This window comes from Pteropus medius, unplaced genomic scaffold (assembly GCF_902729225.1).
Source record: "Pteropus medius unplaced genomic scaffold, Ma_sr-lr_union100, whole genome shotgun sequence".
NCBI classification, from domain to species: domain Eukaryota; kingdom Metazoa; phylum Chordata; class Mammalia; order Chiroptera; family Pteropodidae; genus Pteropus; species Pteropus medius.
This window is the reverse complement of record NW_024342473.1, coordinates 11891060-11906428: the sequence shown is the minus strand read 5'-3', so window position 1 is coordinate 11906428 and position 15369 is coordinate 11891060. Positions and strand designations below refer to the sequence as shown.

The 15369-nt window shown below is 51.4% G+C and overlaps 1 protein-coding gene across 2 annotated transcripts in view; it reads left to right on the top strand.

Moving 5' to 3' along the window:
* The first annotated feature begins 1154 nt into the window (after positions 1-1154).
* SMAD6 (SMAD family member 6) overlaps positions 1155-15369 on the top strand; it is a 72560-nt gene continuing 58345 nt past the window's right edge. The window contains exons 1-3 of one of the 2 annotated variants that reach the window (XM_039865235.1): positions 1158-3117; positions 10709-10765; positions 14400-14477. In XM_039865235.1, the coding sequence (XP_039721169.1) occupies positions 2286-3117; positions 10709-10765; positions 14400-14477 (967 nt within the window). In that variant the 5' untranslated portion in view covers positions 1158-2285. Of the gene's footprint in view, positions 3118-10708; positions 10766-14399; positions 14478-15369 lie in introns of both variants that reach the window. The other variant, XM_039865236.1, reaches the window with a different exon arrangement.

The following is a 15369-nucleotide window of genomic DNA, read 5'->3' as shown; positions in this document are numbered from 1 at the left end:
ACCCGCGAGTCCAATCCCCTGCGGCCCCCGCGGGGGAATGGCGCCCAGCCCTGGGCCAATGGGAGTAGCGGAATTTCTTTCATTGAGAGAGGGGACGGACTTCGGCTACTGCCCGGAAAGGGGCGGGGCGCCGCGCCGGGGGCGGGGCTGCCGCGCGCCGAGGAGAGGGCGGTGCCGGCCCTGCAGCCTGGCCAATCGGCGCCGCGCCTGGGGGGGGAGGGGGAACCAGGCCTTTTTTCCCTCCGCGCGGGACCAATCCGGACTTTACAAGCTTGAACTTTTGCCACCCTCGGACGAGCTAGCGCGCCCGAGGAGGTACCCCGCCGCGCCGGCTCCAGGGGCAGGAGCGGTCTTAACCCTTTACGCGCAGGACAGCCCATTGCTGCCGCCGCGCCCCCCAGCTCGTTCCGAACCTGGCGGGACCCCATCCCCAAGCCCACTCTCACTTCTGTGGTGAAACGTTCCTGGGGAAAGCACGACCTCCTACCCACATCCCTTTCCGTGGTGCAGAGAATAAGTCGGGGAAGAAGGAGGAGGAAACATCGGCCCTGAGGGGGCCCGGGACGGCTGGCAGCCCGCCTGGCGCGAGGAAGGGCTGTGGCGACTAAGAGGAGCCCGAGAGTAGGAGACACTCCCCGTCTATACCCCATCCTCTGCAATTCCCTACCTCCGGCAATGCAGCCGTGCGCAAAGCGTCCCATGCTCCCTATTTGGCCCAGAAGAGCTACCCCTGACTTTGCGCAGGGGATGTGGAGACCTCGTGCCATCACGGAAGATCCCGCTACCCCAACAAACCAACCGCCCCCTGGTCCCAAGAAATGCAAGCCAGGAAGGCTCACACGCACACCCATTTTTATTAGCTTTCCCTTGGATGGGAGTTTGGACCAATTCTGAAGTGCAATGCGTGTAAGTTTGTGCCCAAGGGAGAGGCAAAGCGCCCGTTTGCCTCCGAGTCTCAGTCCGCAGAGCTCTCGCACCGCCCACCCGTGGTTTGTGTAACCGTGTGTTGTGTGTGCGCGCGCGCGCTCGTGTGCTCTCTCGCATCTGTGCCCGCGGCGCAACGCAAGCCCGAGAGCGGGCTGTGGGCGCTGTCAGGCTCGGGGCGGGGGCGTCTGGGCGAGCGCGGGGCGGGGGCCGCGGCTCGGCCCGCCCCGGGAGCCGGCCCCTCGGAGCCGCGGGCCCTGCAATGGGACGTGTTCTCCTTTAAGAGTTAAGAAACTTGAAACCTTGTTTGCGCAACAATCAGCGCCGCGGAGCCGCCAAAGTGTCTAGACTGGCATATGATGGGAGGCAGCCAATGACTCCACGGCGCTCCTCCGGGGGCCCTCAGTGTGCGTTTGAGGAGAACAAAAAAGAGAGAGAGCGGAGCGGGGGAGCGAGCGAGGGAGCCGAGCAGAGAGAAAGAGCCGCCGGGCGCTGCCTCGCCAGACCTTGCCGGGACCGCGGGGCCACCGGGAGGCACTTTTTGTGAAGGGGGGTGGGGGGGACGACCTCTGCAGCCGCGGCGCCCCGGGCGTCCGAGCGCAGCGTGGAGAGGGCTGCGACCTCTGCCTCGGTGGATTGCATTTTTAATTAAGGATTCCCAGCAGCTCTTTGGGATTTTTACAGTCTCCACTGATGTGTTGACACCCGCGTTCGGGAGAAACTCTCTCCAAGTGCATCTAGCGCCTAGGACCTGAGACGGAGTTGGCCTTTCGTGCATGCAATTCCAGGGATTTTGGTTTTGTTTGGGGTTTCTTTTCTTTTTATTTTCTTTTTTCTTTTTGCAGGGAATAAGAAGGAAGTCGAGGGTATCAACAAGCCTGCTTTTCGAATCGTGCAGGAAAAGCCCATGTAGTTAAGCGCTTGGGTTTTACAGGCAGGGATTCCCAGACACATTTGGGGAGTTCGGCGCGAGCGCTTTGTGCTCATGGGCCAGCTACGCAACTTCTGAAGGCTCACCGGCCCATGCGGGGACTTTCTGGCGGCGCGCCGCCCACCGTTCCCCTCAAGCGCCGGGGCTGGAGTCGCTGAGCAGCCCGGCTGCTGGGATCCATGTAGTCTCTGGCCCGGCGCAGACTGCGACTCGGCGTGCGCGTGTTCCCTGCCGGCCCGCCCCGGCGAGCTCCCTCATGTTGCAGCCCTGCGGCGCCCCTTCGACGACAGGCTGTGCGCGGTCTGCACGGCGCCCGGCGGCGGAGCTTCATGTGGGGCTGCGGCCCGCGCAGCCGGCGCCTCGCTGAGGGAACGGACCCCCGGTAACCGGAGACCGCCTCCCCCCCACCCCTGGCGCCAAAGGATATCGTATGTTCAGGTCCAAACGCTCGGGGCTGGTGCGGCGACTTTGGCGAAGTCGTGTGGTCCCCGACCGGGAGGAAGGCGGCGGCAGCAGCGGCGGCGGCGGCGGCGGCGGCGGCGACGACGAGGATGGGAGCTTGGGCAGCCGAGCTGAGCCGGCCTTGCGGGCACGAGAAGGCGGAGGCTGCAGCCGCTCCGAAGTCCGCCCGGTAGCCCCGCGGCGGCCCCGGGACGTGGTAGGACAGCGAGGCGCCCAGGGCGCGGGGAGGCGCCGGCGCGCAGGGGGCCTCCCGAGGCCCATGTCGGAGCCGGGGGCCGGCGCTGGGGACTCCCCGCTGGATGCGGCGGAGCCAGGAGGCCCGGGCTGGCTGCCCGAAAGTGACTGTGAGACGGTGACTTGCTGTCTTTTCTCGGAGCGGGACGCCGCGGGCGCACCCCGGGACGCCGGCGACCCACCGGCCGGGGCGGACCTGGAGCCGACCGGCGGCGGACGGAGTCACGAAGCCCGCTCACGGCTGCTGTTGCTGGAGCAGGAACTCAAGACGGTCACGTACTCGCTGCTGAAGCGGCTCAAGGAGCGCTCTCTGGACACGCTGCTGGAGGCGGTGGAGTCCCGCGGTGGCGTGCCGGGCGGCTGTGTGCTGGTGCCGCGCGCCGACCTCCGCCTGGGCGGCCAGCCCGCGCCGCCGCAGCTGCTGCTCGGCCGCCTCTTTCGCTGGCCAGACCTGCAGCACGCCGTGGAGCTGAAGCCCCTGTGCGGCTGCCACAGCTTCGCCGCCGCTGCCGACGGCCCCACCGTGTGCTGCAACCCCTACCACTTCAGCCGGCTCTGCGGGCCAGGTGAGCACTGCTCCTGGCAGGGGACCTCGGGGGTCCCCCTCCTGCCCTATTCCATGGCCTTTTTATCCCAGACATCTCGGGCTCCCACGAGTGCCCCCGAGTGTGGGAGCTCCCAATAGAAACGCCTCACTCTGGTCCCACCGGGCAGTGGGGATCTGGGCACATACATCAAATGGCAACTTCATCAACGCTCCCGCAGACTTAACAGGTTACATGTCCCTGCAGCTTCAGGGACGGAATGTAGCACCCACTTCATAGACAGTGAAAGGAGAGGGCAGGTTTACAAGAATCCAAAGACTTGCGTGCCCCCACTATTTACCCCCAGTCTGTGCCCAGGCCTGTAACATTTGTGAGCATGTGCCTATATACTGTATGTCTACAGTATATAGACATACAGTCTATATACTGTATATAGACTATACATCCGATACGATATAACTGTCTACATCCAAGACGATACAAGTTGTGAAATTGGATGTAGACAGTTCCTGGCTAGAGTCAAAGTGTTTGTAAATTGTCCCACTTGATCCTTTGTAGACTTTGGAGCAAAGCAAATTTTGCAGGGTAATCCCTCTTAAAAGTAGGGACTACCCTCTTGCCTTGATTGCTGCCAGCATCCCTTGGGTGTCAAATGCTAGGGCCCTCCATCATCATTCTCAACTCTGTGTTTAGCTTTTGTATAGAGTTGAGGGTCCTGGGGGCATCTGTGAGTAAGTGAAGAAGCCAGGTATTTTATTACATCTGAGCACTCTCCTTTGTTCTCTTTCTGGGACTTCTGCACACACCCCATTCCCAGCCCCGCTTACCTGAGGATGCCCTAGGTGCTGGAACAGAAGTGAGGACAAGTGATGGTTCCTGGCAGGCTAGAAGCTTGCAGGAACACACATTTTAGTCTGTAGCATCTTCAGGGTGTATGCATCTTAGATGATGATATTGGGGGTTCTGCAGGGGTGTGACTGTCATTGTCATAGGCTATTTGGGTGTGGGAGGGCTCTCAGTTTCTCCAGTCTGAATCCTCTAGAAAGAATCAGCAGCCAGCCTGAGGGTCCATAGAGGGTCAGATCACAGGTCTCCTGACTCCCAGTGTGAAAAGGGAGGGTGGGCCTAGAAGTGTGTCTGGAAGTAGTGGCTGGAAGGGAAAGGAAGGTGCTTCAGTGGTGGTTCACTGATGCGGGGTGGTGAAGAGAGGCAGTGATGATCTGCCTGCCCTGCTCCCCACATGGTTATAGTTCAGGAGCTTTTGGCAGTCCCTGACCTGTGTCCCATGGCATGCTTTCTGTGCCCCTTGTTCCTCTTCCTGACAGCTTCCCTTAGAAGTGGCTTCCTCCCCTCTGCTCCCCTGTCTCCTCTTTGCTTCTGGAGAAGGAGGCCCTATTTGTGGTGGCCCTGTCTCTGGTCATTTTTGTCTAGTGGGAGATAATTGGTGGGGCCCACTCTGCTGTTTTAGAAAGCCCTGGCAGGTATTTTCCTTTCATGTCAGTTTGCCCACAAGTATTTGTTGAGCACTTATTCTGTGCCAGGCACTGTGCTAGGTGCTGTAGTAGAGAGTAGAAATATGAGAGGGATTCCTGCCCTTCAGAAATATAATCTTCCAGGGGAAATGGGGCAGAGATGGGGGAAGAAAGGCCAGGTTAGGGGGTGTGAACTCTCAGATCACTGTGAGGTGTGTATTTAACAGGGTTGCCTCCAGGAGCTCCAGAACCCTAACCTGGAATAAAGCTTTGGAGGATGGATAAGGGAAGTTCGGTGTTGAGGAGGAGAGGACCAGCTGAGAGTCAAGGTGCCAGGCAAGCTCAGATGTGTGGGTGGAAAGGAGTGGGGTAAAAAAGTTGAAGACAACAGATAGGACCCACCTTTGCCTAGGATGGGTGAGTTGTCCTACTCCTTAGATGAGAAGTTAGCTTGGGTGTTGATATGCTTTTGGTGGACTTGGGCAAGTACAATTTGAAGGGCAATTTGCAGTGGGATGATGTTCAACCACAGACTTGGTCCTAGGCTCTGCTTGGCCAGTAACACAACTTGACCTTGGATGAGTAACCTCTCTTAGTCTCCCTATTGGTCAGTGGGAGTGGCTCTAGGAACATTCTTCATGCCTAATTCTGGACTAAGCATTGGTACTTGATTCCCTTCCTGCTCCCAGAAGGAGGCGCTATTTCAGGATGTGTTTATTATCCTTCCCCTTCGCCAGCCCAAGGGACCCCCCTTTCTAGCCACCCTGGGGGCTGTTGGGAGGACTGGTGGTTGGTGAATAGTTTCCAGTAGGCTCCAGGTTGACCCTCTTGCTTCATTCTCCTGCCTGATGGCTTGGGCTGTGAGGAGTAGGACTAAGAACTAGGGGAGCCCTTTGCTGCCCACCCCACCCCTGCCTCCTGGCCGCCAGCCTGGCTCTCAGAGCTGGGCGGCTGCATAGCTCGAGTTCAGCCGTGCGAGTCCTGATAAGGAGACTGCTCCTTCCGTGGCCCTTGGGGAGAAGGCTGGGGCAATGGAGCAGACAGACAGACAGACATGGAGCAGCACACAGAGAGTACACAGGAACACCCAGCAGGCCAACCTAGGGACACCCACCTAGCATCAGTCACCCCAGTGCCTCCTAATCCCCACATGGAGCCCCAGTGACAGAAGAGCCTTTTCTGGGTAGTGCAGACCCTTGCTGCTCAGAGCAAACCGTGCTCCATCCATAATTTGCTTTGAGGCATTCAGGCCAGTTCCCCTCTTTGGGCTTCTTTTCCCATCTGTAAATTGAAGGAGGTGGACAGAATCCTTGAGGTCTGACAGGCAGATTCCAGATGACACAGGTCTGCCTCCCCTGCCCTCTCTCCCATGCTTGTCTCAGTAAGTGGGGTCCTCTGTCCCAGCTCTGCCTCCCACTCCCTGTGCTCCCTCCCTCTCGTGTGTCTTTCTGTCCCAGGAAAAGCCAGTTCACTGAGCTTGGTGCCTATGTGGACGGAAATGTGGAGAAATACTTTAATCACAGTTCTAACCTGTGTTTATAGAGCTCCATTCTCCTGAAAGTATCCATTAACTTTGGAATAAATCTCCTGCTCTTTGCTTCACCACTTTTTTTTTTCTGTAATTATATTCAGTAAATTACTATTATCCAAATTGCGCCAGGGAAAGAGAAAGAGTGAGAGAGAGAGAGAACTTCTAAATGACTGGAGGAGGCTGCCTAGGAAAACACAGGGTTCCCAGGCCAGGACTATAGGAATTAGAATGGGCTAGAAAGTTTTCCTTTTATTTGGCCTGGCATTATCCCTTTGAAATGAGATCAATTTCAAGTTGGGCTTCCAAGCCCGGGTCCCACCCCTCTGGCGGCCCCTCGGCCGGCCTGGCCGCCCTGCTCCTCCGAGCTCCTCCTTGGAGGTGAGGAAGGGGTGATAATGTGCAGTTTGCCTCTTGCTGGCGCCAGCCGGCTGCGCTGTTTATCTGGCTGCCGGAGGAATCTGGGCAATTAGGCTCAGCCGGCCTTAAAGTGCCAGGAGTTCCTTTTCTGTGTCTCCCACCCTGGGGCTTGGGATTGAGCCTTCAGGTTCTGGGAGTGGAGGGGACAGGCCCCCAGGAGGCCCCCTCCCCACCCACAGCCCCTCCTTAGGAGAGTGGAAACTGGGAGGCCCAAGGAGGTGAGTGGAGCCTTTCTTAAGCAAAATCCTGAGCTGCAAGAATGGGGATGGAAGGTAATGTCCCAAACTGAAACTTTACCAGGCAGTGAGAAAGGCTGTGAACTTTTTCTGGCTTTAGAATTAGGGTCTAGATCCCAAAAGGCTAAGTACCCCCTGGGGGCTAACCAGAGGCAGTCTGGGCTGAGCTGAGCTGAGCATTAGCCTTCTGGTACACTCGGCCCCTGGCTGACTGCTCTCACTTCTGGAGGAAGTTGGAGGAGATTCCTCAAGTTGATGCCTGAGGCTGGATGTCTGAGGGTACGGAGTTTCTGATGTCCCTCTCTCTCCCTTTCTCTTTCTCGCCCGTTCTCTTTCCTTTTTTCTTTCTCCCCATGTTCATTTATTTTAGAGGGACCTGCAGGGCTCTAGGAGTTGTCCTCTGAAAGTTTAGAGCACATGTTATTTTAAAGTTAACACAACTTTTGCAAGCACTAAGATAGCTTCTAAGAGGGGAGTGAACAGAGGGCCTGGAGGCAGCTCGCACTTTCTCATCTGACCTTTTGCTTCACTCACAGCACTGAGTGTCCCACCTAAGTTCCCACCTTGCCCGACTGACTTAATGTCCCTGGGCTCCATTCTCAGGATTCATGGGGCCCGGATGTGTGGGAGTAGAGTAGAGGTACCAGTTAAAGGTCATTCCGTATTGTTTATAGCAGCATTATTCCTATTAGCCCCAAAGTGGAAACAACTCACATGGCCATTAGCTGATGAATGGATAAACCAAATGTGGTATATCCACACAATGGAATATCATTCAGTCATATTAAGGAATGACGCTCTAATACATGCTGCAGTATGGATGAATCTTGAAAATCTTGCCTAGGGTTTGGGGGTTGGAAGGATAGGAACTGGGGACAGGGTTTCTTTTGGGATGATGTAAATGTCCTATAAAATTAAATGGTGGTGTTGGTCTCACAACTCTAAATTTACTAAAAACCACTGATTTGTATACTTCAAAAGAGTGAATCTTAAAGTATGTGACTGATAACTCAATTTTTTAAGAAAAGGTAACTAACTTGGTACTGGTCCTCAACTGGCCTCCCCTTTTGTTTAGTTGAAATAGAATAACATTTTCTATCTTTCTGTGTGCCCTTGGGCAGGTCCTTTACCTGGCTGGCCCTCAGATGCCCCAACAGTTACAATAAGTTGAGTTGGATGAACCCCAAGAAGTTGAATAGGATAAACCTCTGACACTCTAAATCTACATGTTGAGGGTAAAGTCTATAGGCCTTCATACTTTTTTACTTGCGTAGAATGGAAGTCAGTGATTCATTTCAGTCTCCACAGTTGTTAAATAGTTCTGTGCAAACAGTTTCACTGGAGCAGATGGGGGCCTGGGAAAGCCACTCCTGAGAGCTTTGCAGTTCCTCACTACCTTGTGTGTCTGACATTTCAAGCTTGTAGATTTGCTTTCTGTGTCACTCGTGACATTGGAACACCTGACACCCCCCTACCCCAGCTCCAGTGTGGCCATGGCTGGTGGGTGTCACAGTTTAAGGCCCAGATAGCACATGTTAGGGGACACTTCATGAACCCTTCCTTGCCTCCACCTTTCAGGTTCTAGGTAAATGGCCCCTGGAAGAGATGCTAGGGTTGATTACAGTGGCCTGACTCCAGCCACCACTGCCCGTCACTGCCAAGTTTTACTTTTTAGGACAGATCTGGGGGGCAAATATCCAGAAGTCCCCACCTTTTGTAGCCTGTGCCTCAGCCAATCAGATTTTTCCAAAGGAGCCCTAACACAGGAATTGCAAGCCTTCTGATAAGTTAATGCGGAAGTAGAAAGGGCATGAGGTAGTGGGTTAGGAGACCTGGCTTTTGGTTCTGGCTCTATTACCAGTTCCCTGTCTGGCCCTGAGGGAGTCACCTCCACTGTTCAGGCCTCAGTCTTCTCCTCTCTACAGTGGGAGCACCAGCCTCAATTCTCCTTCCCTGTGGAGAATTCTCCCTACCTGTTTTGCCTCTTGTCCTGAGAGACTAGTCACTCAAGTCTGGTCTCTAGCCCCTCCTAGGCCCAAGGACCGGTAAATAAGTTATTCCTACTGAAGGTAGATAGCTCCCCTCCTAGAGTTTTGTTTGAGGTCTCTTGTGAATCACCTGTTTGGCCCCCTAGGTCCTCTTTCTCCACACCTTTGTCCACAGATGCCCCCATGTTTACCATTATTCTCATCACTATTGTCTGTCCACAAATGTTTACTGAATCCTTTCTGTGCACCTGATGTACTAGATGCAGCTGGGATGAAGGAGTGAGAGACGGAGTGCCTCTTGATTGCCTGTCTTGTAGGGGTATAGAGCAGTCAAGCCGGTCTGAAATCCTAGCTCCACCATGATTGGCTGGGGGATACTGGGCAAGTCAGTTTTCTCATCTGTAAAATGGGAATAATATTGGCCATTTTGTTTGTTTTTGAGAAAGGATGAGATAAAAAATAGGTGCCCAATGAGCATAATTAACTACTCTACCTAAAGTCCAAGAGAATAAAATATAACAAATGAAATTGAAAATACCTGACATGGAGAGATACTGGGTAGGCATTCAGCAAATGTTTGCTTCTTTCCCAGTGGCTACTCCATGATTCACTTTTCCTTCTCCCTAAATACTGTCCACAAAAGATTCCCTGTTTCTGCACCTTAGAGCCTTCACTTTGTTGAAGTAATTTCTGGCTGAAAAAGCCAGGGTGGGGAAGAGCTGAAGCTACATGGGGTGTATGGAGCAAAACAAATGCTCCTATAGCTAATTGTGCCTTATTATAATTGCAAAAAACACTTATTACCCCTTGTGTCATTACTGATACTTGCCTAATAATAGTTATTACCACTTTACTACCACCGGGAGTTTGTTTTAGTTTGAGATGTGATAGTGTTTAGTTTCATTTAGGGAAAATGAAGGGTCATTTCATTCATGCAAATTGTTACTTAGTTTAGCAAATTGTTACTTCCCCTAAAGCAAGAAGCTAAGGAATTCTTCAGAAGACAAAGTATATGTTTTTAAGGAGGAGTATTTTAGGCAAATGAAAGGAAACCAAAAGAAAAATACCATAGACAATAAGGAATCATAGAGGGTCTAAGCTGGAAGGCAGTAGAGAACTCGTGTCCCATCCCCTTCTCTTTACAAAGAGGGAGACTAAGGCCTAGGGCCCGCAGTGACTGGTTTAAGGTCTCCCATCTCAGCAGCTGAGTTTGGCTTCCTGGGTCCCAGCTAATTTTGCCCTCCTCGCCACAAAGAATGCTAGTTCTGATGTAGCTTGTTTGGAAATGAGCTTCTATGTCTGGGCCTCTGTACTCACAGTTATGACTAGAGTTGCCAGATTTAGCAAATAAAAATATAGAATGCCTGGTTAAGTTTGAATTTCAGGTAAAACAATACATACTTTTTTTGTATATCCTAAATATTGCAAGGGACATACTTATGCCAAAAAATCATGCCACATATATCCGAAATTCAAATTTACCTAAGCATCTGGTATTTTATTAGGCACCCCTGGCTCTGACTTTCCCTGCATCTGTATTTCTCTTGTTATATTAATAATAGTTACTGTTTGTGGAGGTATTTTTCCACAGTCCCAAGAGCTGTACTGAGCATTTTACATATATTATCTTCTTTTGCCCTCCTGGCAAACCTGGGAGGTCCATATGATGATTGTCCCCATTTTAGAGCTGAGGTAATAGGCTTGGAGAGGTGAAATAACTTGTCTGAAGTCGAACAGCCAAAGCTGGCAGTGCAGGGATTGATCCCAGGTCTGGACACCAAGCCTATGGCCTTACTGTTGGGCAGTGATGTTTTCTAGTGGATTTGGGCAGCAGAGATGGTGGAAGAAAAGGACGGCTTCTTGGGGACTAGGTTTATTATTGGAGAAAACCAATAATCAAAAGCACATAGAACTCCCAGGTGTGAACTGTCCCACCCTGGCAGTGACATGCTTTTTCCTGTCTTCCAGAATCACCACCACCCCCGTACTCTCGGCTGTCTCCTCGCGACGAGTACAAGCCACTGGGTAAGTGTGTCCTCCTTTCTACCCTTGGGGAGGTGTGTCCATCCCAGGCTCCCCTTTCTAGTGCCCAGCCTCAGTGCTGAAGGGCTGGAGGGGAGGGGAGAAAGCTGGCCTGGTTGCCTTTGAAATGGGGTGAAGTTTTACAAACACACCCTCAGTTGGGCCAAAGCAGACTCAGCCTCTGCAGTGGGCTATTTACATCTTGAATTCCTTGGCTCATCATTAACCTCTCTGTGACCTTTAAACATGGGCCTGTGGGAGATGAATGGGTTTTTTAACTTAAGCATCTCATTGGAGGTGGGTTGGTATTTGTCTCTTTTCCTTTCTCTCTCTCCCCGGTTTTAGACGGTTCATCTTTAGTGTGTATTAATAATTATTCTGACAAATAGGTTGAACAAGAACTCACTGTTGAGAGGAGCTGTATGTTTTTCCCCTTTTTAAGCCAGGAAGTTCACCTGGGCGGGAACAGTTGGAACATTTAGTTGAGGTGGTAATGTCATTTTAGACAGGTCCCATTCAGAGATGGAACGTGTTTTCTTCTGTAAATCCTTGGGGCTGGATGATCAGCTCATCTTCTGGAATAGATGCATGCGGTTTTAAAAGTAGAGATAGCTTGTTTCCTGGCCCTCCTGTTTCCTCCAGTGGAGAATCTTAGTGATGGGATGAGTTAGTTTGGAGTTAATAGTACCAGGAGAGCTTTTTTGTGACCCAGGCAGTTCCTGTGGGAGTCAAGCTTTAAAAGTCAGATGGCGTGGCAGTGATGCTAACACATTCCACTAAGTGACCACAAAAAGTGGGTTTTGTTTTGTTTTTGGTAAAGGCCTCTTCCCAGTAGCGTGTGTCAGCATCATCTGGGAGGTCCCTTCTAAGTGTTGTCGACTTTCAAGCGTCCAGTCCAGTTTTCCTTCTAGACCCTGCTGTGGGGTCAGAGGTGCCCACCAGGTCCCTCCAGGAGTTTGACCTCCTTAGTCTAGGAGGACAAAGGCTGTCCTATGATGGTGTGTGAGTCAGCGGCTTAACGATGGCAACTTCCTCATTGTTTTTCCTGATGTATGGTCAGCCCAAGGGTGGAGGAGCTTCATTTAGTTCTCTGGGGAATTGGAGAGGTCATTCAGTGGGAGCTCGTCCCTTCATAGATGAGGTGAATCAGACGGAGGGTCAGGGAGGGCCCCCCAGCTAACAAGCAGCAAGGCTGAGGTGAGAATCCAGAGCAGCCTCCTATTCAGCTTGCTGTTTCCCTGTGCTTTCCTCACATGCCTGTCTCAGCATTCCTAAGTCAACATAGTGGTACCAGTCACTTAGAAGATCCCTAGTTCCATTAGAGGAAAAAAAACCACTGTCAAATGTTCTTAGTAAATGTGGCACCTTAGTTTGAATGTCAAGGATCATTGCCCTGAGGAATTGTGGGTCAGCCTGTGATAAAACAGCAAAAATCCGGACACTGTGACCTTTTGGAGATCAACAGGTGTCCTGGTTATTTAACAAATGAGACAACTGAGGCCTAGAAAGGGGAAGTGACACTTGTTGGTACTCATATAGTTCAGGGGTCTGCAAAACTACAGCCCACCATCTGTTTTTGTATGGCTCACGAGCTAAGAATCATTTTTACTCTTTTAGATGGTTAAAAATAAAAATATTTTATGACATGCGAACATTATATGAAATTCAAATTTCAGTGTCCATAATAAAGTTCTCCAGGAACATAGCTACAGACACCCATTTCCATATTGCCTGTGGCTGCTTCCACACTCCTGTGGCCGAGTTTAATAGTTGCAGCAGAGATTGTATGGCCTGCGAAGCTGAAAATACTAACTATTGGGCCCTTTGCAAAAAAAAAGTTGGTGACTCTGATTTTGCTAAGAGCGAAGGTGGGCTCCAACTTCCAGATGGGGTCCCTCCTTGGAGCTTGAGCAGTGATCAAGGTGGGGAGTGTTCTTTTTCTACGATAGCCCCAAGGCACTTCAGACTTTGAGGGCCTCACTAGAAGCCCCAGAGGTGAGGGTCTGGAGAGTGCATGATGGGGACTTACTAGTTGGGAAAGGTAGAGACTAGACTACCCATTGTCTCCACTCCTGGGAACCTCACAGAGCTTTCTGTGTTGGCTCCACAGTGGTTTACTGAGAAATAGGGTGCAGCCTGTGATGTTGCTACTTCAAAAGAGAAATAGCAGTGACATTCGGGGGACTGAATTCTTTGGGAACATTAGGCATTAAAAGCAACAACCTTTTAAGAAGTTCCCACTGAGGCATTGAGGTTGTTATTTTTTTCAAAGGAGATTTTTCCATCCGTCCTTATTTTCCTCCAAACACATTTTACCAGGAGATAACTTTTTCGTGCCCTGATAAATAGTCCGAGTTAGTTTTTTGTATTATTTTCTTTTCCTTGCATTGTTGCTTTTTCATAAACAAAAGGTCAGTTCACTCCTAAGCCTCTGTGATCACATGAGACCAAAAAACAAAATAAAACCCAGAACACCCAGTCAGCATCTGGCAAGTGGGAAACGAAAAAAAAGGCCAAATTGGTTAATGTTTCATCTTCCCGCTCCGCAAGCCATGTGGTAAAAGGGGAAAAAAAAAAAAATCCTGTAAGATCGGATGGAATTCTAGCTAGTGAGGGCCTAGGCTAACGGTTTTTGCCCCAGGAATCCCAGCTTGGGATGCCTCTCCTGAGCCAGGTGGGACCAGCTGAGCTAGACCTGGGTTGTACTGGGCGAGAAGATCAGGAAAGTGCTTCAGGCCTCATAGAACTTGTCTTCGGATTCCTGGACAGGCCTGTCCCTTCACAGGGACAACACCGCATTGCTGGTAGCAGGAGGCACAGGCCCAGGAAAAAATTTCCAAGTCTGCCTGCCCCAAAAGGCATCGGCTTGTCAAGCTGGCAGCTCAGTGTTCAAGAAAAAAACATGCAAAAGCTTTTCCTTTCTCCATTTAACTGCACTGCTGACAGGAGAAAACAAATAATGCACGCCATATGAAGTACTTAAAACTACTTACAAAAACTGCTTTAAAAAATTAAAATGGTCCAGGCATTGAAAGTTGCTCTGTGAGCAGGTTTTGATGTTAGAGAGTGGAGGAGGGGAGAGAGGGAAAAAAAAAGTTAATCTGAGAGCAAATGCTTGAGCCCTTAATTAGAGGGGTGTAAGCAGGACAGAGTGAGGATGGCTGGTAACTTGTTAAAACAGAGTTTCCCCAGCTCCAGCGGGAGGAAGGAAGGAAGGAAGGAAGCAAGAAGGAACAACTTCAAGAATTTTAATGGTTGTAATTAAGTACAGCAACTATGAATTGTTTAGGGGCTTAATTTAACCTTACCCAAGGAGGCTCCAAGTTGCTACTTGCTCGGTCCCCTGAACTTGGGTTATTTCTGTGGTCAGAGCAATTGCAACTTTTTCAGGTGCCAGGGCTGTAGCAGTCAGCATTTTCCAGAAGAGTTCCAGGGCCTGCTGGCCTGGTCTCGTGCAATCATGGGTCGGGGTTACAGAGTGTCATCAGAAAGTTGGGAAGGCCATGCTGCCCTTTGCAAGCACTTGCTGGCACACACATGCACGCGCACACACACACAGATCCATGAGAAAGCAGTAAAGGGAGCAACCTCCGCCCTGCCCCAGCCAACTAAGTTCTCTTTCTCTTTCCTCCCGTAGATCTATCTGATTCCACATTGTCTTACACTGAAACGGAGGCCACCAACTCCCTCATCACTGCTCCGGGTGAATTCTCAGGTTGGCATTTTTTTTCTTTGCACGTGGCTGTTGTTTTGAACTTTACAGAAGGGGACAGGTGGGGGTGGTGCTTGAAAGAGGCCTTTTTGCTATACCCACTTCTTTTCTTTCCCCTTTTCCTTCTACCTCATTGGTTGGGGGAAGACTTCCCATGTCATCATTGCTGATGTTTTAGGGGTTAAGACCAGTCTGTGTGAATGAGACCAGAAGGGCCCGTCGGTTTATGTTTTAACCGGTCGTCTCTACCTTGTTTCTCGTGGAAATGAGTAAAGCCCAGCACAACTCTTCATCTCTCATTTTAGCAAGGGATCTTTTTCTTCCAGCTGCCGAGAGGCAGCAAATGGATGTGCTCATATACATTTCTCTTCATGAGTTTCTTCTCCTGTCCCCACTCTGGGGAAGGACCTATGTGAAGGGTCAGAAGAGGGGTAAATAGAGTGGGTGGATTGGTAAGCAGGGAGTTTGCAAGAGGCCAGTGGTTTCCATGCCTCTTCCTGAGCAGTGGATGCTGGGCTAGGGAGCAGAGAGCACCCTGGTTTGGAGCTCCCACTCCTTGCAATTAAGAGTTGGCTGTAGGGACATTCCGGGAATACCTAAATTAAGCTTTCCTTAAGAAATGAGAGTTTGGTCATGACTTGGGGGCATTAATGGCCAGGAGGGACTTAGGTGCCGAGTTCTGTGAGGCCCTTTGGGAGCATGGCAGGTGGCGTGCAGTGAGGACAGCTGGGGTTTGTGGCCCGGCCTTGTGCTATGTGTGGTGACAGCCCCTCTGGCTGGAGCTGCTTCCCAAGTGGGCATGGCTGGATCTTGGAGTGAAGGCCTCTGTCTGGATCAGAGCTGGCTTTCCTCTACCCCCATGCACATGTCATAATAGCAACAACAGTGATCAGAG